The sequence below is a fragment of the Pseudopodoces humilis genome, chromosome 3 (genome assembly GCF_049639895.1).
Source record: "Pseudopodoces humilis isolate 2021_Gansu_Grassland_sample_001 chromosome 3, ASM4963989v1, whole genome shotgun sequence".
Taxonomy (NCBI): Eukaryota; Metazoa; Chordata; class Aves; order Passeriformes; family Paridae; genus Pseudopodoces; species Pseudopodoces humilis.
The window spans coordinates 15151047-15165428 of NC_142202.1; the positions used below are offsets into that span (position 1 = coordinate 15151047).

General features: G+C 45.1%; 1 protein-coding gene across 2 annotated transcripts; it reads right to left on the minus strand.

Moving 5' to 3' along the window:
- Positions 1 to 1496: 1496 nt before the first annotated feature.
- LOC102105674 (ankyrin repeat domain-containing protein 9-like) lies at positions 1497 to 12133 on the minus strand. 2 transcript variants are annotated; one of them, XM_088053147.1, is made up of 5 exons: positions 7162 to 12133; positions 6063 to 6114; positions 5755 to 5870; positions 3331 to 3394; positions 1497 to 1670 (listed from the first exon to the last, which is right to left on the minus strand). In XM_088053147.1, exon 1 carries the CDS (start codon positions 11964 to 11966, stop codon positions 11076 to 11078), a length of 891 nt encoding a protein of 296 aa, XP_087909273.1. In that variant the 5' UTR covers positions 11967 to 12133; the 3' UTR covers positions 1497 to 1670; positions 3331 to 3394; positions 5755 to 5870; positions 6063 to 6114; positions 7162 to 11075. The 2 variants fall into 2 exon arrangements, with proteins under 2 accessions (XP_087909273.1, XP_087909274.1); XM_088053148.1 differs by lacking the exon at positions 3331 to 3394 and having other exon boundaries at positions 1620 to 1670.
- Between the last annotated feature and the right edge of the window lie 2249 nt (positions 12134 to 14382).

Here is a 14382-nt window from a genome sequence, read left to right on the forward strand (position 1 = left end):
CCCTATGTGAAAAAATTTGTTTCTCCTTGTAGATCTTTGTCTAGAGCCCAGCTCCAGGGTCAACTTCCATGGCACCTGAAGCCTTTCCATTGCTAAATAAACCCCAAATCTTTCTTTGGTGGTTGATAATAAAGGCACCTGCACCATCTTCCTGCAGTTGGGTTTGCATATTTGGGTTTGGTTTGGACACCGCATCCAAAAGATCCGCTGTAGGATCACCAGACAGGCACGGGCAAGGGGAAGCCAACAGCACTGGGGTCATCTCACAATCCTGGGGTCCCCTCACAGGAGCAGGGTCATCTTACAGCCCTGGAGCCACCTGGTCATCCACAAAAACAGGATTTGTGGGCAACAAGCCTATAATTACACACTTGAGAGAGACACCGATTATCTCAGGGTTGCACAAGCCTGGATGCTCAGTGGTATTCCACAAATCAAGCACACAAGCTATCAAAACCTTCTGCTGTTTATACATTTTAGCAGACAAATGAATTTGTGTTCATTGGCTACAAGTTACATAGCTCTCATGTTAATCAGTATTCTAGCTTCTACTTACTAATGATTCTCTTGCTTCTGCTGCTAATTAGTCCCATACTCAGTCTTTCTCTTCTTTTGGGTCAGTGGGTTTCTTGAGTCCATGGCTGCGAGTTGGTTGTCACCATCTCCCTCTGCCAGAATTACATTTTACCCAGTTGGAGCTGGTTCAGCACAGTTGCTGAGCTGTCTTTATTAGTTTCTTCCTTATCTTTGGGCTCCTGCCAAATATCGTCACCATCCATAAATTCTGTATTCTTTGTGTCCACTCTCAGCTGCACATCCTTCTCCCCAGGCTCTGTCAATCCCCCACCCCGAGGTCGGATCACTGAAACACCTGGAGCCCTAAACCTTAACAAGGCAGCTCCCCCACCACGTAATTTGTCTTTCCAACACCTGGACATCACTCAGGGATTGCTCGTTAGCTGCTGTTCCTAAAATCTCCTTTCCTGCTGATTAGTTTGGCAAGCACACGACGATCGAACACCAGAGAAGGTAATTTTTTAAGAACAATTTGGCATATTCCGGGCTTTGCAGCACCTCACGGTCCCGCGGCCCTCAGGGCCTCCGCGGTCCCTCACGGAGGCAGCCGAAGGGAGGTGGCGCCACCTGGCGGCCGCTGGCGGCGCGGCGGCCCAGGCCTGGCCGGGGCCCGCTCAGGAGCCGCCTGAAAGCAGCTGGAAAGTAAGAAAAATCGTCAAAAAAAAAAAACCAAAAAAAAAACCAAAAAAAAACCACAAAAAAAAAGATAGTGATAGCCGGTGGCACCTGCACAGGTGTAAGGAGCTGTTTTTACTTCTCCGGAGCTCAGGCAGCCAACAAGGCAGGACACACTTGGGAGAAGGGAAGGTGGCTGGTAACTCCTTTTTATCCCTATTCCATCCTGCCCAGCTGAGTTTCCTTATTTTATGAGTTACCATCTCTATTTTCTCTTCTAATAAACGGTGGTATTTGAGTTCAAAAGCCCCACATGGCTCATATCCTGCTGATGCTGAGGAGAGGAGGAAGAAAAGGTGTCCCTTTGGAAGATGGATCCACTTCAAAGTTGTGGTGATTTGAGGGCTGACTGTCACAACACAGGGAGCCATGGCAGTGAAGCTGACAATAGCTGAGCAAAACTGGCTTTTCAGGCAACACTGTGGGAATGAAGGAAAAAAAAAAAACAACAACAATGTTTTAAGCATTTGAAATGTAAAACTTACACACAGGGCTTTCATTTTAAAATACATTTATTTTATTTTTTTTTTCCTCTTCCTTTTAGCTGGTGAGAGCATATTCATTAGCAGCTCTGCCAGGTCGAACAGTTTCTAGATTTGATTTAGGTTGGTATAAAGGTCCACACGAAGTAAAAGCAGTAGCTACTAAAAAGTAAAGCTGAAGTTGCCTATTTAAAGCCTGACCTGATCCTAAAGGCAAAGAGTTGCCTGCCTGAGTCTTAGAGGAGTTGCACTGACAGGTAGCTGGGCAAAACCTGCCAGGCTGGCACCAGTAGGGAACTGGGATGTTAGTCATGGATTCCTGCCTGGCTGAGGCAGGGGCTTTACACTCCAAAAATAAGTAAGACTCATGAAGGGCCTTTTTCACATCAGCTGTGGTGCTTGCATGTGTGTTCATGCTGTGTATCATGTGCAGTCATTTTACAGCTTGAAATTTGTGTGTTCATGTCCTCCAAGGCAGTAGGGGAAAAGACTCAGGCTATGATAGAGGGGACTCCCAGGTCTAAATATCTGCAAAAGGGAAATAAGAAAGGGCATGGACAGGTCTAGGTTTGGACTTTGTTATGTTAGTGATCCTTTTTAATTAAGGGGATGATGATCATGTGTGTCAGGGGAGAGCTGAGACATTTTGAAACCTGGTTCATGCTTTCCAAAGAACACAAAGCACCAATCTGCTGCTAGAACTGTTAATTCTGCAAAAGAAGAGCTGGGTAATTTTGTGGGAAAGCTACTCGCAGCTTCTCTGATCGCAAATTTGGGTTACTTGCCATACCTTACGCTTTCCTGAAGCTCACCAGATCTGAGTGAGCCTAAGCAAGTGTGTTAATTTCTGAGTGTTTAGGGAACACACCTCTAAGCAGAAACCTATTTTAGGCAGAGCTCCTTCTTCCCATCATTTTGGCTTTCTTTTCATGAAATCCCAAATTATACATGGAATGTAATTTTATCTCTGTCTGTCACCATGCTTGGCTCTGCAGTCTGGTAGAGAAGTAAGCCAAAGCCTGTAGCTATCAGTGAAACTCTGTGCTACCCATGGGAGGAGTCCCATAAAAAAACCCTATTTGATCAAGCAATCACCTCTATCGGTGGGAAGTTTAGTGTCTGCAAATATATGCATCACGGCTGAAAATAGTATCTCACTACAATCTGTAAACTCAGAAGAGTCTGCTTACAGTGTCAGTCTCCAACACCTTCCAGGCAGAACAGAGATTTTTGTCCTATAGTTGCTCATTTTCAGCTTCAGTCAAAGCCTCAAAATTAGAAGACACTTTTAAAGAAATTCCATCTGGAATTCCCCTGCAATCTCAAGGCAATGTGTTTTACAGAATCACAGAACCAAAGAATATTCTGAGTTGGAATGGAACCACAAGAATCATTGAGTCCAACTCCTGATTCTGCACAGGACAGTTCCAAGACTCACACCATGGGCCATTACTTCTGTAAGCAGATTTGCACAATCCATAAAAATCTTTAGGTCCTTCTAATGGATGAAGCTTTTTAATTCTGCCATCTCCTGTCAGAACAGATTTTACTGCAAAGTTTACCTTCAAAGAAATTGAATTGTTTGTAAATTCCTTACCTCACTCAAAAGGACAGAGGATAGAGAGATCTGGTGAACATAATGTACTTGGATTCTCAAAAACCTGTGGGCAAGATGCCACACCAAAGATTATTAAAGAAATGAAGCTGCTGTGGGATCACAGGAGTTGTTTCATACAGTGAAAGCTATAGGTTACAGAATGGCACAGGGCGAGTAAGAGTCAGCAGTGGGGTGTCCTGGAGATTGGTGCAAGAACCAGTTTGTTTAGTATATAACCTGTGGCTGGAGAAAGGAGTGAGCAGTGATAGCTCTGTGGTCACAGTGCTACTGGAGTTTTCCAAGTATCCAAACACCACACAGAGGCATCTGAAGGACCCCACTAAACTGAGTAGGAAAAAAAAGTGGCAGGTGGGCTTGGGTGCAGATAAATGTAAACTGCTGCTGTAGGAAGTCAGGGATGTGACTGTATCAAAAGGCTCAGAAAAGAACTGGACAAATTTGGGACACTGGGTCAAGAGATTAATAATCTGAAGGACTAAGGGTATAGCCTCCAACATCCCCAATCCAACAGCTGTGGGAACTGAGGGAATTAAGCAGGAAATGTATTGCTGAAAGACAGGCAAAGGTGTTTACCTGGCTTCTCCCATTGCCAGTGCTGGAGACATGGCATGATGCTGGGAGCACCCAGCACCATGGGCTTTGCGTTCCTATTTTGACAAAAATTCTGGTACAAGAAAATCTGAACAAAGACTTTCAGCTATCAAAAGAAGTGGAGGGTTTTTTTATAATATTTTGATTATTTTTCAGTGCTTTAACACTGTTAAAAATAAAAAGTGAAGTATTACATTATAAAAATTTTACTATTCTTCAAGAATTATCATGATTGATCTGAATCTGTTTTCTTCCTTGTAAAACTGGTTTTGATATTTTGAATTTTCATTTTGAATTAGAACTGAAGTGTATTTTGCAATATTGTTGGTTTTGGTAGAATAGAAACATCAATTCCCAGTCAGCTCTAGTGATTATTTCCTTTTCTAATGCTTGTCAGACTCTTCTTGATCATCCTGCCATTCTCTGTGACCCTGAAGACAAGCTCCATGGGAAAGTGGCAGGAGGTGGTTTCTGTGTTTCTCATAGCTTGTACTGTGGCTTGGGATTCTCCAGACTATTTTCCCTATTTCTGTTCAGCTGTGGGATCTGCTTCCCACAAGGCATCTTGCCATACCGCCTCTCCCAACCCTTTTCTTCCCTTCCTTCATCCCAGGTCTTCTTGTGTGAGTCTGACAACTCAGTGATAATAATTCCTCCTCCTCACTGTTCTCCATGGGGATCTGCGTGGGTGGGCAGAGCTGGTGTAGAGAGCACAGCTTTCTTATCTCTACGAACTCATGAAATTCTCCAAAAGCCTTCCCACCAGAGATAAACTTCTCCTTCACAGGAGATCCATAGAAAAATACACACACATTTTACTAGAGCTGGAACTGGAAAATTATGATTGATTTTCCAGATCAAGCACAGCTTAGGAGACACCCCCAGAGAAATCTGGCTTCTTGGCTTCAGAGCAGCTTCCAAAGTGCTGGAGACAAAGGCAGGAATCTTGGGAGCTGGAGCCTGGTGGCCAACCATGTCACCAGCTGCGAGTGGTGGTGCAGCAGAAGGCAGAGCATGCTCCCCCAAGGTGTTGCTGCTGTGCTGGCCAGGCAGACACGGGACAGTGTGGGACATGCTAAACCTGTCAGCTGCTTTTGGGGTGACTCACTCAGGGAGGTGCACCCAAGTAACTGAGGCGTGGGCAGGATTTCGCTCAACGCATCATCTGCTTGTGACAGTGCTTCCCCCCACACAAGGGAATATACCCTTTAAATTTCTCTATTTAAATCCCTGTCTTGCTGCCTGCTGGTGTGTGGGCTCCAACTAACTACAGTTGTAAAAAAACCCAATACCTACATGAGACTGGCTCTGAGGGATGCGTCAGCCTGGGGCTCCCTAATGGTCAGCCCCAGGAGAGCTGCCAGGGCACGAGAGAAACTGAATCAGATTCCCTTTCTCAAACACAGGAAACATGGAAGCAAATAAGCCAGAAAACTACATCTTTGGGGACCACATTCTTGTGGAGAAGCAGTTAGAGATAAATCTCCTGCTATGAAGGCGAGGGCATAGTCTTGATCTTCTTTCAATGAGATCAGTAAAACTTCCCTCTCTGCATTCTTCCATGAAACCAGTAACTTACTATGCAAGCACAGGCTCAAAGGAGTTACCATTTGGTTACAGCTTGCATGTACTAGTGTGCCTTGAGGAGATCTGTGGGTACAGTTGGTGCTGGAAGTCTACATCATCATTTCATAATCCTTATCATCCAAACCAGCTACCTATCACCTGAAACACTTTGGTTAGCTGTTTTTATCAGAGCAGAGGAGGATCTGGATGGTTCAGGTTTTGGCACAGAATCTGGTGGATCCTTACCCCATGGAGAACACAGAGGGTGAGAGGTGCACATCTGCCTGAAGACCTTCAGCTGAGCCTACAGGAGAGTTGGTGCTGGAAGCTTTGCCAGGGCATCTTCCTGTAGAGAGGAACACCTGAGGAAGGAAAGGAGCTTGTTGATGGTGCACAAACCAGAGAAGTAAAGCAGGCTACCAGCACTCTTTTGTTCATGGAAAACAGCTGGAGAAGCTGAACTCAAACCTAAAAAATTTAAATCTCTGAAACCAATTACCATTCAAGCCCTGTTGTGCCCCTCCTTTCAGCATATCTGTGAAGTGTGGGCTCACCTCATCACTTGGGGTCATCCTCTGACACAACTTACAGTCAGCTGATGTAAGCCTGTGAAGGGAAATATTATCCTCAGATCACATTTTTTTGAGATAATGGCTCAGCAGTCAGAATGAAATCATCAAACAGTAAGATGAACAAAAGCAACAAATACTCATGTGTCATTTTGACTAATCAGCTAATAAAAGACACATCAATTTTATATTGAAAGTTTATTATATTAATACAATCAGATTAAATTATTTTCACAGCTAGTGTACCTAATTATATCAGGCTATGTATATATAGTTTATTCCACCACATTACAATCTTTTTATCTTTAATCATGCAGTGAGTAATGTGGAAACACAAAGATTTTTTCCACCCCTAAAAAGGAGAAACCAAAATTACAAAAGCATGGTTTTGTAAGAAAATTGTATCATACAATGTACATTCATTTGTACTTGGGCATGGCAACATTAAGTCTTAATAAGTGAACAGCAGCATCTGTCACTGCCATGCTGATTCCAAAAATGCCAAGAGAACTGGGAACAGGGAAATGCCACTGATGTTAGAGACGGGAAAAAAAATATTTATATATATATATACTCAGAGTACAAAAAAATGTAAAAAAAAAAATTCAGGTATTAATTGTGACATTTATTTGTATGTTGAAGTCAGAGTTATGGAGCCTTGAAGAACACAAGTGCACAAATTGTTTGTTTTCCTTTAGACCAACAAAGATCAGTAGTGATGGAACTGACTTAAAAAGTGTTGCTTCAGGTGTAGGGAGGTGTAATTGAGGTCAGAATCTGGGCTGTTCTTCCTGCTAATGATGCTGCAGAAATAGACAGAAGCATAGGGTTAGGAAGCCATAGGTAGCTGAATTTTTCTGGCAGCCCAGAAAAAAAGAAAGACAAAGACATTTTAAGAGATTTAAGAGATTTTATTTTTTTCAAAAAATGTGTTCTAGAATAAAGTGTGGCCAGCATCACAAACCCTTTGCTGGATGATTGTAGTTGCCAGCAAGCAGAAGCCCTTGTGATTGGTGTTCGGGGATAAAACACCCATTTCAAGAGCAAAATTGCTGCCTCTTTACAAGAGAAGAAATGTCCTTACCTGTCAGCAGCACAGGGCCTGGGACACACACATTGACCTCGTGAAAAGCCATCACTCGCTGCTGGTACGAGGAGTGCAGCGGGTGGGAGCTGCCAGTCGGTTACGGGATTGCCAGGAGAGGGCAGGCGCTCATGTGTGTGTGTGACAAGAGAGCAGGCAGCACTCACGTGTGTGTGTGACAAGAGAGCAGGCAGACACTCACGTGTGTGTGTGACAAGAGAGCAGGCAGACACTCGTGTGTGTGACAAGAGAGCAGGCAGCACTCACACACGTGCGCACACTCACCTGTGTGTTTTCACTCACTCACTCACTCGCTCACTCACTCCCCCCACTGTGCTCACTGAAGAGCTTCTCACCAAAACCAAAGGCTCACACATGCAGACAATTCAGATCCTTACAATGCTACTCCTCAAAATTTAAATTAAAGAGATATAACCTGCAGAACCAACCTAAATCCAAAGATCAGAAGACTTTACCCTCTCCCCGTTTCTCTTGTGTTTATTCTTTTTCCCAAGTTCAGAAATACAGATCTGAGTGACACTTACTCAGTATGCAGATATGCAGAATGTAAACATCACCACACAGCACCCAGCACCCTTTTTGATTAACAAAGTCACCAACATATTTGCCATGCAAGCATAGGGATTTTTCAAGACTGTCAGGTTGCAGGAAGTCTGCAAAATAATTTGAATTCACTTTTGCTAATGACCTGGATTGGAAAGAATGGAAAGAAAAAAACAATACAGACAGGGCTGAGGTAGATTTGGCCATATCTGATGTAATGTCACTGTACAGCAGGAAGACAAATAGGATCTCACAGTAACAGGCAGATGACCACAACATAAGCAAACAGGGTCTAGGGAGAAGATTCCCCCATTCCAGCAGGAGTGCCCATCCTGCAATCACATTGCTACACGCAATAGAGTTGTCACCACAGTGCTAATGACCCTAAACTGTGGCCCAGTGGGACTGCACATAGAAGGCTTGATCTCTTGCTAAAACGGTCAGGAAAAGGAGAAATGAGGGGGCTGTGGAGTGATCTTTCTGTGTGGGTATCTGCCTGTTACACTCTGGGCTGGACACACTGGAATTTTTACATGTTGGCCAACAGTGGACCAGCAGCTTTCTTCCAGGCTGGGACACAAGTCACAGGAACGTCCCAGAAAGAAACTATTCAAGACAATTCATCTTCTATCCTCTTTCTTGGCAGGTGGATTGAGGGGAGCCTCCCACATGGACAAATGCATGGACACAAGCATCCTGCTATCTGCTAGAAATCAACCCATAAAGCCTGAAGTGCCTGATTCCTGACCTCTGCATTGATCCACAGCTATTGCAACCAACAAGAGACCCCTGCACCATTTTACACTCACAGTGGGCTGCTCTGGCTCTCTGAGTACAGCCTCCTGACTTAATAGAAAGCGCTTTCCATTAATGCCAGCAGTCCCTACCTGCCTCCTCGGATCTGTAAGATGAACAATCCGCCTGTCCTCCTCCTGTCTTTTCTGAAACTCTTCACAGCACTGAAACACATGGTTTCCAGCCAGTGCAATAGCACTGGATGATTTCCATTTCCTCCTTTCCTGGGATCTCTGCTCCCGGGGCCTAATTACTATTCTAATAATATCCTTCACCAGCCTCCTCCGCCTCTCACCCACCGACATCCGGATGAGATACCGCAGTGCTGCTGGGGACAAACCCAGTCCTGCTCTTTGGACTCCCGGGGTGCCACAGGGGCCGTGCTCTGCACAGTCACTCTGGGCAGCCATGGGCAGCGAGAGTCTGCTCTGTCTTCTGCCTCCAGCTCCGGGTTTTCGGGTTTTCGGGGGAGTATGTGCCAGTGCTGGGGAGCCTGAGGGCTTGGCAGAAGCAGCTGAGCCGCTGTTTATAATGCAAATCTGCCTTGGGCTCTGCTTTGCTTCCCAAGCTGTGACAGCCTCTGTCTGCAGCACGGGCTGTCGGGCGAGCAGGCTTCTCTCAAAACCCTCACCCAACGCTGACCCTGCATTTCTCCATTCGCAGCCTTCCCCATCGAACGAGGAGGAATACACACAGATGGAGAAGGACATTCGAGTCCCCAGGGGCAGGGGTGGAGAGACGCTGCAGCACCAGACGTGGGATTTCAGGAGAAGGGTTAACCCCTTCATGGCCTGCTTGCCACTTTTGGGGCTGGGCTGACATTTTCTCCACCTCACAAGCAAGCCTGCTCATTCACCTGGCCTAGAGCAGGTGGCCCCGGAACTAAGGTCCTCCCACGGCCTGTGGGAAGAGATGGCTGGGAGGAGCATCCCAGTGTCTCAGAAAGGATGTTCCAGGTGGCTGTGAACGGCAGGTTCTGCAGCCTCACAGTAAACCTCCACCTGGCCATGGCTGGCATTGCCAGTGTCCTGGCACACAGGAGGTAGCCCATGCAGAGGGAAAATAAATAGAAGTGCTCCCTGTGCTGATGGAAAGAAGGGTGCAGGTCTAGCACAGCCTCCTTGGCACAGGCAGGGAATTAGCCAGATGAGACACAAGTCATTTTTGCACAAAGCAATTGAGATTTCACTATACATCTTTCTTAGCTGCTGCCTGTGGAAAGCAGTTCGTGCCCCACAGCTTTGGGCTCCAAATCCAGCTGAAGAGGAGAGTGAGTTCTTCACTGCTGCCCAGTGCAGACAGGGGAAGTGAGTTACGCTACTTCAGCAGAACAGAGGGTAGCACTTACAAGGAGGAGGGAACACTGGTGTCCAAAATAAGGGATGTCCCCCAAAGGGAGCTGGGATTCTGCCATCTCTGTTGATGCTGAGAACAGCCAGGAGAGCAGGATCAGTGCCTTGAGCAGAGAGGGAAGCATGAGCTACTCAGAAGGCTGCCCAGCCCCAGCCCCGCTTCCTGCAAACTCACCTTGCCTGCAGTGGCCAGTCAGTGGGAACATTTTGTAATTTCCAGGATAAGGATTTCTGTCTGGACCTGGGTTGCAAAAATACTCCAATGGACAACAAGTAACAACTTTTAACAGCAGAACATCATACCCCAGCTTAGGACAACTAACGAAGGGCTCTGAGACCCACAGGGAAATCAAGTTAGCGAGCTACATCTCCTGTAGAGATATGTTCTAAAACACAAGGAGAAATAATATCACTTGTGAAAGACAGGGCAGCCACTGTCCCTGCTCTAGTTGTCATTTGTTTACTGGACAGCAGGGTAAATTGTTCCTTCCCCATTGCACAAGTCTGTAGAGGCATCAGGGCTGGGATTGCCTTTAACCCCCTCGCTCCCAAGTGAGCCTGGATGCTTTCCATTAGCTATTCTGTGGATCTTTATCTCATCCCACAGGAGTATACATGCACTGCCCCTCTCTGAACTCATGCCCTCCACACCATGACCTGCTGCAAAGTAACTCGATAGGATGAGTTAGCCTGCAGGAACTGCCTCTGCACCCCTGCAGCATCAATCATGCAGTTTGTGGTTATTACTAATGATGCTTGAACACTGTTAGAAAGGAAACCTGATGTTTGAACCTTGTTGGTAGGGGATGGTATTTCTCCCAGCTCTAGCAGTGACACCATTTAAAAATCCCACTGGGTACATAGTTCCTTTTAAGCCAGGTGCATTACACGGGATATAGTTATCATATTGGGAATTCAGATACACTGATACCAGCTGACAACTAAGAAACCAAACATAACACAGTCTCAACTACAGTTAACCCTTCACATGCACAACAAAACAGAAAACAAGGAAGGCTTTTGCCTTTAAAAGTGCCGTGCCTGCAATCAGTTAGAAAAGACATTTAAAATCTTGTCACAAAATATTGGATTTTCCAGCATAGCCTAATAGGTTAAGTACTAAAATCACACTAAAATGCAGAGGGTGGTGGATGACCAGCTCCTCTAAGTTGCCTTGGAAAATCCAAGACCTATCAAATAAAGTCAAGGAAAAACATTTACCACATTTTTTGCTGGTAGCTTTTTGCCATAGGATGGTAAGGGCTTTAGTGCCTGAGGTATAGGTAGTTCCTGGATGCTTTTAGGGAAGTGGGAAGGGGGAAGAGTCTGGAGAATAGTTTGCATAGCTTGCAGATATAAAGAAGCAGGTGTGTTCCCCACCAGGCTGTTGAATTTGTCTTCTCCCAGCAAAGCTGTCCAGTGATCTGGATGCTCCTGCAGAACTTTCCGCATCTTGAACTGTGGGTTGGGCATGAAGAGCAAGAGGTAGTCGAGGCAGAGCTTCTTTGATGCGACATTGACTTTGGAGTCCCACATCTGCTCCAGGATGACGTCCAGCGGGGTAAGCCCTTTACTGTCCTCTATCCTGGGAGATGCTCCATTCCCGAGGAGGATGAGGACCGTCTCTGACCTCAGCAGTTCGCAGGCAAGGTGCAGGGGTGTTTTCCCATCTTCCAGATGAAAGCAGCCAGCCCTATTGATATAGGAGTTCAAGCTGGGGAGCTTGTGTGCAATTTTGATGATCAGTCCCAAGATGTCTCTCCTGTCATATGTGACCGCCATGGCCAAGTGAGGAGCAGAGGACGGGCAATAGCAGAAGTGCTCCCCAGGCACCTTGAGAGCCTCCTCTGGAAAATGAGACAGCAGATACTGAGCATAAGGCAGGTGATTATGCACCACTGCATAGAGAAGGGCTTCTGAAGGTGAGTAGGTTCGTAGGCTGGCATTTTCCTCCCAGTAAAAATACTCCATAGTTCTCATGTCTTCCAGCATCCACACAGGCTTGTGATCTCTCACAGCCTGGTAGAACATATAGGATAAGAACTTGCAGTGCCTGCTCTGATCATCCTGCAGGCTGGCCTGGTTACTGGCCATGGCTCAGCAAATAAAGAACAGCTCCACGTAAAATCACTCCAGACTGTAAGATTGGTGCACTTGGAATGCTGATCCCGATGCTGCTGCAACCTTCAGGCTGTCATTGCTGCCTGGACTGCACTAGCTGGAACGCATGGGCTGATCATCTCCACCCATTCATTGTTTTTCCCCTCACTGCAGTGGTTTTGTTTAGGTAAGCACAATCCCACAGGATCAGTTAACCCGTGCCATGCAAGCAGATGGTTGGTGAGTACATCCTGCTCTGCGCGTGGCACAGGTTACTGAAACGCTGTCAGACTGCCAGTGATTTTATACACACACAGCCACAGAGAACAGAGGGAGAGACTAAAATTAGCTTGAGAGGTGAGGCAGATTTCTGTCTGCATTTCATGTCTAACCAGATCAGCTCATACACTGCAGCAAGTGGAATAGCAATATTCCGCTATTTTTTTTCATGTCACTCACACACACAGAGCTCATTATATAGTAAAAAATATGTAGCAGTGTAAAATACTCCAGAGCTGATAACAGGCACGATTCCATGCTCAGGAAATCAAGGGATTGGTAGTGGTAGCACTAGGAAAGGATCCCTATTTTATAAATAATGGTATGGCTGGCCACTTAGGAGACACTGATGTTAATGGATTGCCTATAAGGCATTAGTGATGTTGAAGATGCCAGCATTAATCTCTGCAGAGAAAAGAGTCAAACGGTGTGTGCAGTAATGTTGCCCAGAGTCATAAAGCAGATTGCTCAGTTTAAATGCCTGCCTTTGTTTAGCAAGGAAATACCTGGAGTGCCTCTGCTGCACAGCAAGGGCATAAACAAAAGGTTAATGTCCAAACCCCACTGGCATCTGGGGAGCTTTGATCTAAGCATTTCTCAGATGTCCTGCTTTGGGACTCTGGTCAGAGCCAGCAGCAATGGAGGGAAGTGGAATTAGGCAATCAGATTTGTGCAATGTCTGGGTAAAACACAGAGGACCAAGGCCTACAGGTTTGAGGGGAAAGTTCCTATTGGATGACGCAGAAGGATCTGGCCAAAATTAAATTCACAGAAAAGAAATGAACTAAGACTCCTTTATGGCAAGATGTGCTTAAGGAGGGAGGATTTCCATGCATCTTATAAATCAACAGATTGCCATAAAATGGTATCTCACCATTTTGGTAGGAAAACGGGGTTTCCCTTTGAGGGAAAATACAGCAAATCAAGAAATCCTTATTTTCATTTCACAAGAAGACAAACATATAGTAAGTATATTCAAACTAGACAGAATTTAAGTATCAGATCTCCAAATGTTGTTTGGAGTCATCCAAAGAGAAAACCAAAGCCACTCACAAAACTGGGTCTAGATCTTGCCCATCTTCCAAAGCATTATGCTTTGGATGATGTAGATGTTAAGATAAGGCTCTCCAGGGAAGTGCTCACACCACCCAGCCTGTCAGAGTTCAAGGAGCATCTGGACCACGCTCTTAGTCATACAAATTAGTTTTAGGTTGTCCTTGATAGTGGACTTGGTGCAGACACATAGAAATCAAGAGAAAAATGTTCTGCAAGTATCTCCAACTGAGATGGAAGCCAAAACCCCAGAATTAGAAATGGCCAAAAGGCTTCTAGCAAATCACCTCTACAGCACAAGTCCAGGATATCCAGAATGTGAAAACATCTGTAATTACACGGTACCTTGTAATTACAGTTTACACTATAATTCTGCCTAGGAAATCCAATCCAAAACTAGGAGAGTCCCTCATGTGGTTTGCTCACCTCTTTATGGTTCCAAATGGCACAGGTCTGTCTGCTCTGGTGGCTCTTGGTCTTGGCCTCTTCTCTTTTTCTCCAGGAGTTTAGAAAAGATGGTGCTACGGGCACCTTTGATTTTGGTGGCAATGCATTGGTACTGAATTTTATTGTAAGCATAATACATCCATAAAACATTATAGAACCATTAGAAGTGGAAGACATTGATGTGGAAAGCTTCACTTTCCTGAAGCGAACTAGAAGAAGACTAGGAGTTTGGAAGTTTCAATTTATTTCTTTGAAATAAATCTGTAGCTAAAAATAATGTCTCCTAATTCATAAGGTGTTTGTTGTGGCTTTCCTCTTTGACAAAGTGCAGTCTAGAAGAGGAATAGAATCAGTGTTGACTCATAGAGAGAGCATCAAGGAACAGGTTTGAAGGGAAAAACTGAAGAACAAAAGCTGATTTTACCCAAAACACCATTTACCTTTTCATCTGAAGCTGAGAAGCTCTTTAGATCTCTCCTGGGCTGATGCATTTTTCACATTTGATGGTGACTCCAGCTTATAAAGAATTTGGTTATTTTGAACTTGTGAGAAATACAGAATGTTTCTGAGCTATTCAGAAACCTTTTTACTGTGTAATGCTCAAAATATTGTTTCTGAGCAAAAGGGAAAC

What these genes read in the sequence shown, in the direction of transcription:
- LOC102105674 (XM_088053147.1), bottom strand. Translation starts at nt 11,966, where the DNA reads ATGGCCAGTAACCAGGCCAGCCTGCAGGATGATCAGAGCAGGCACTGC.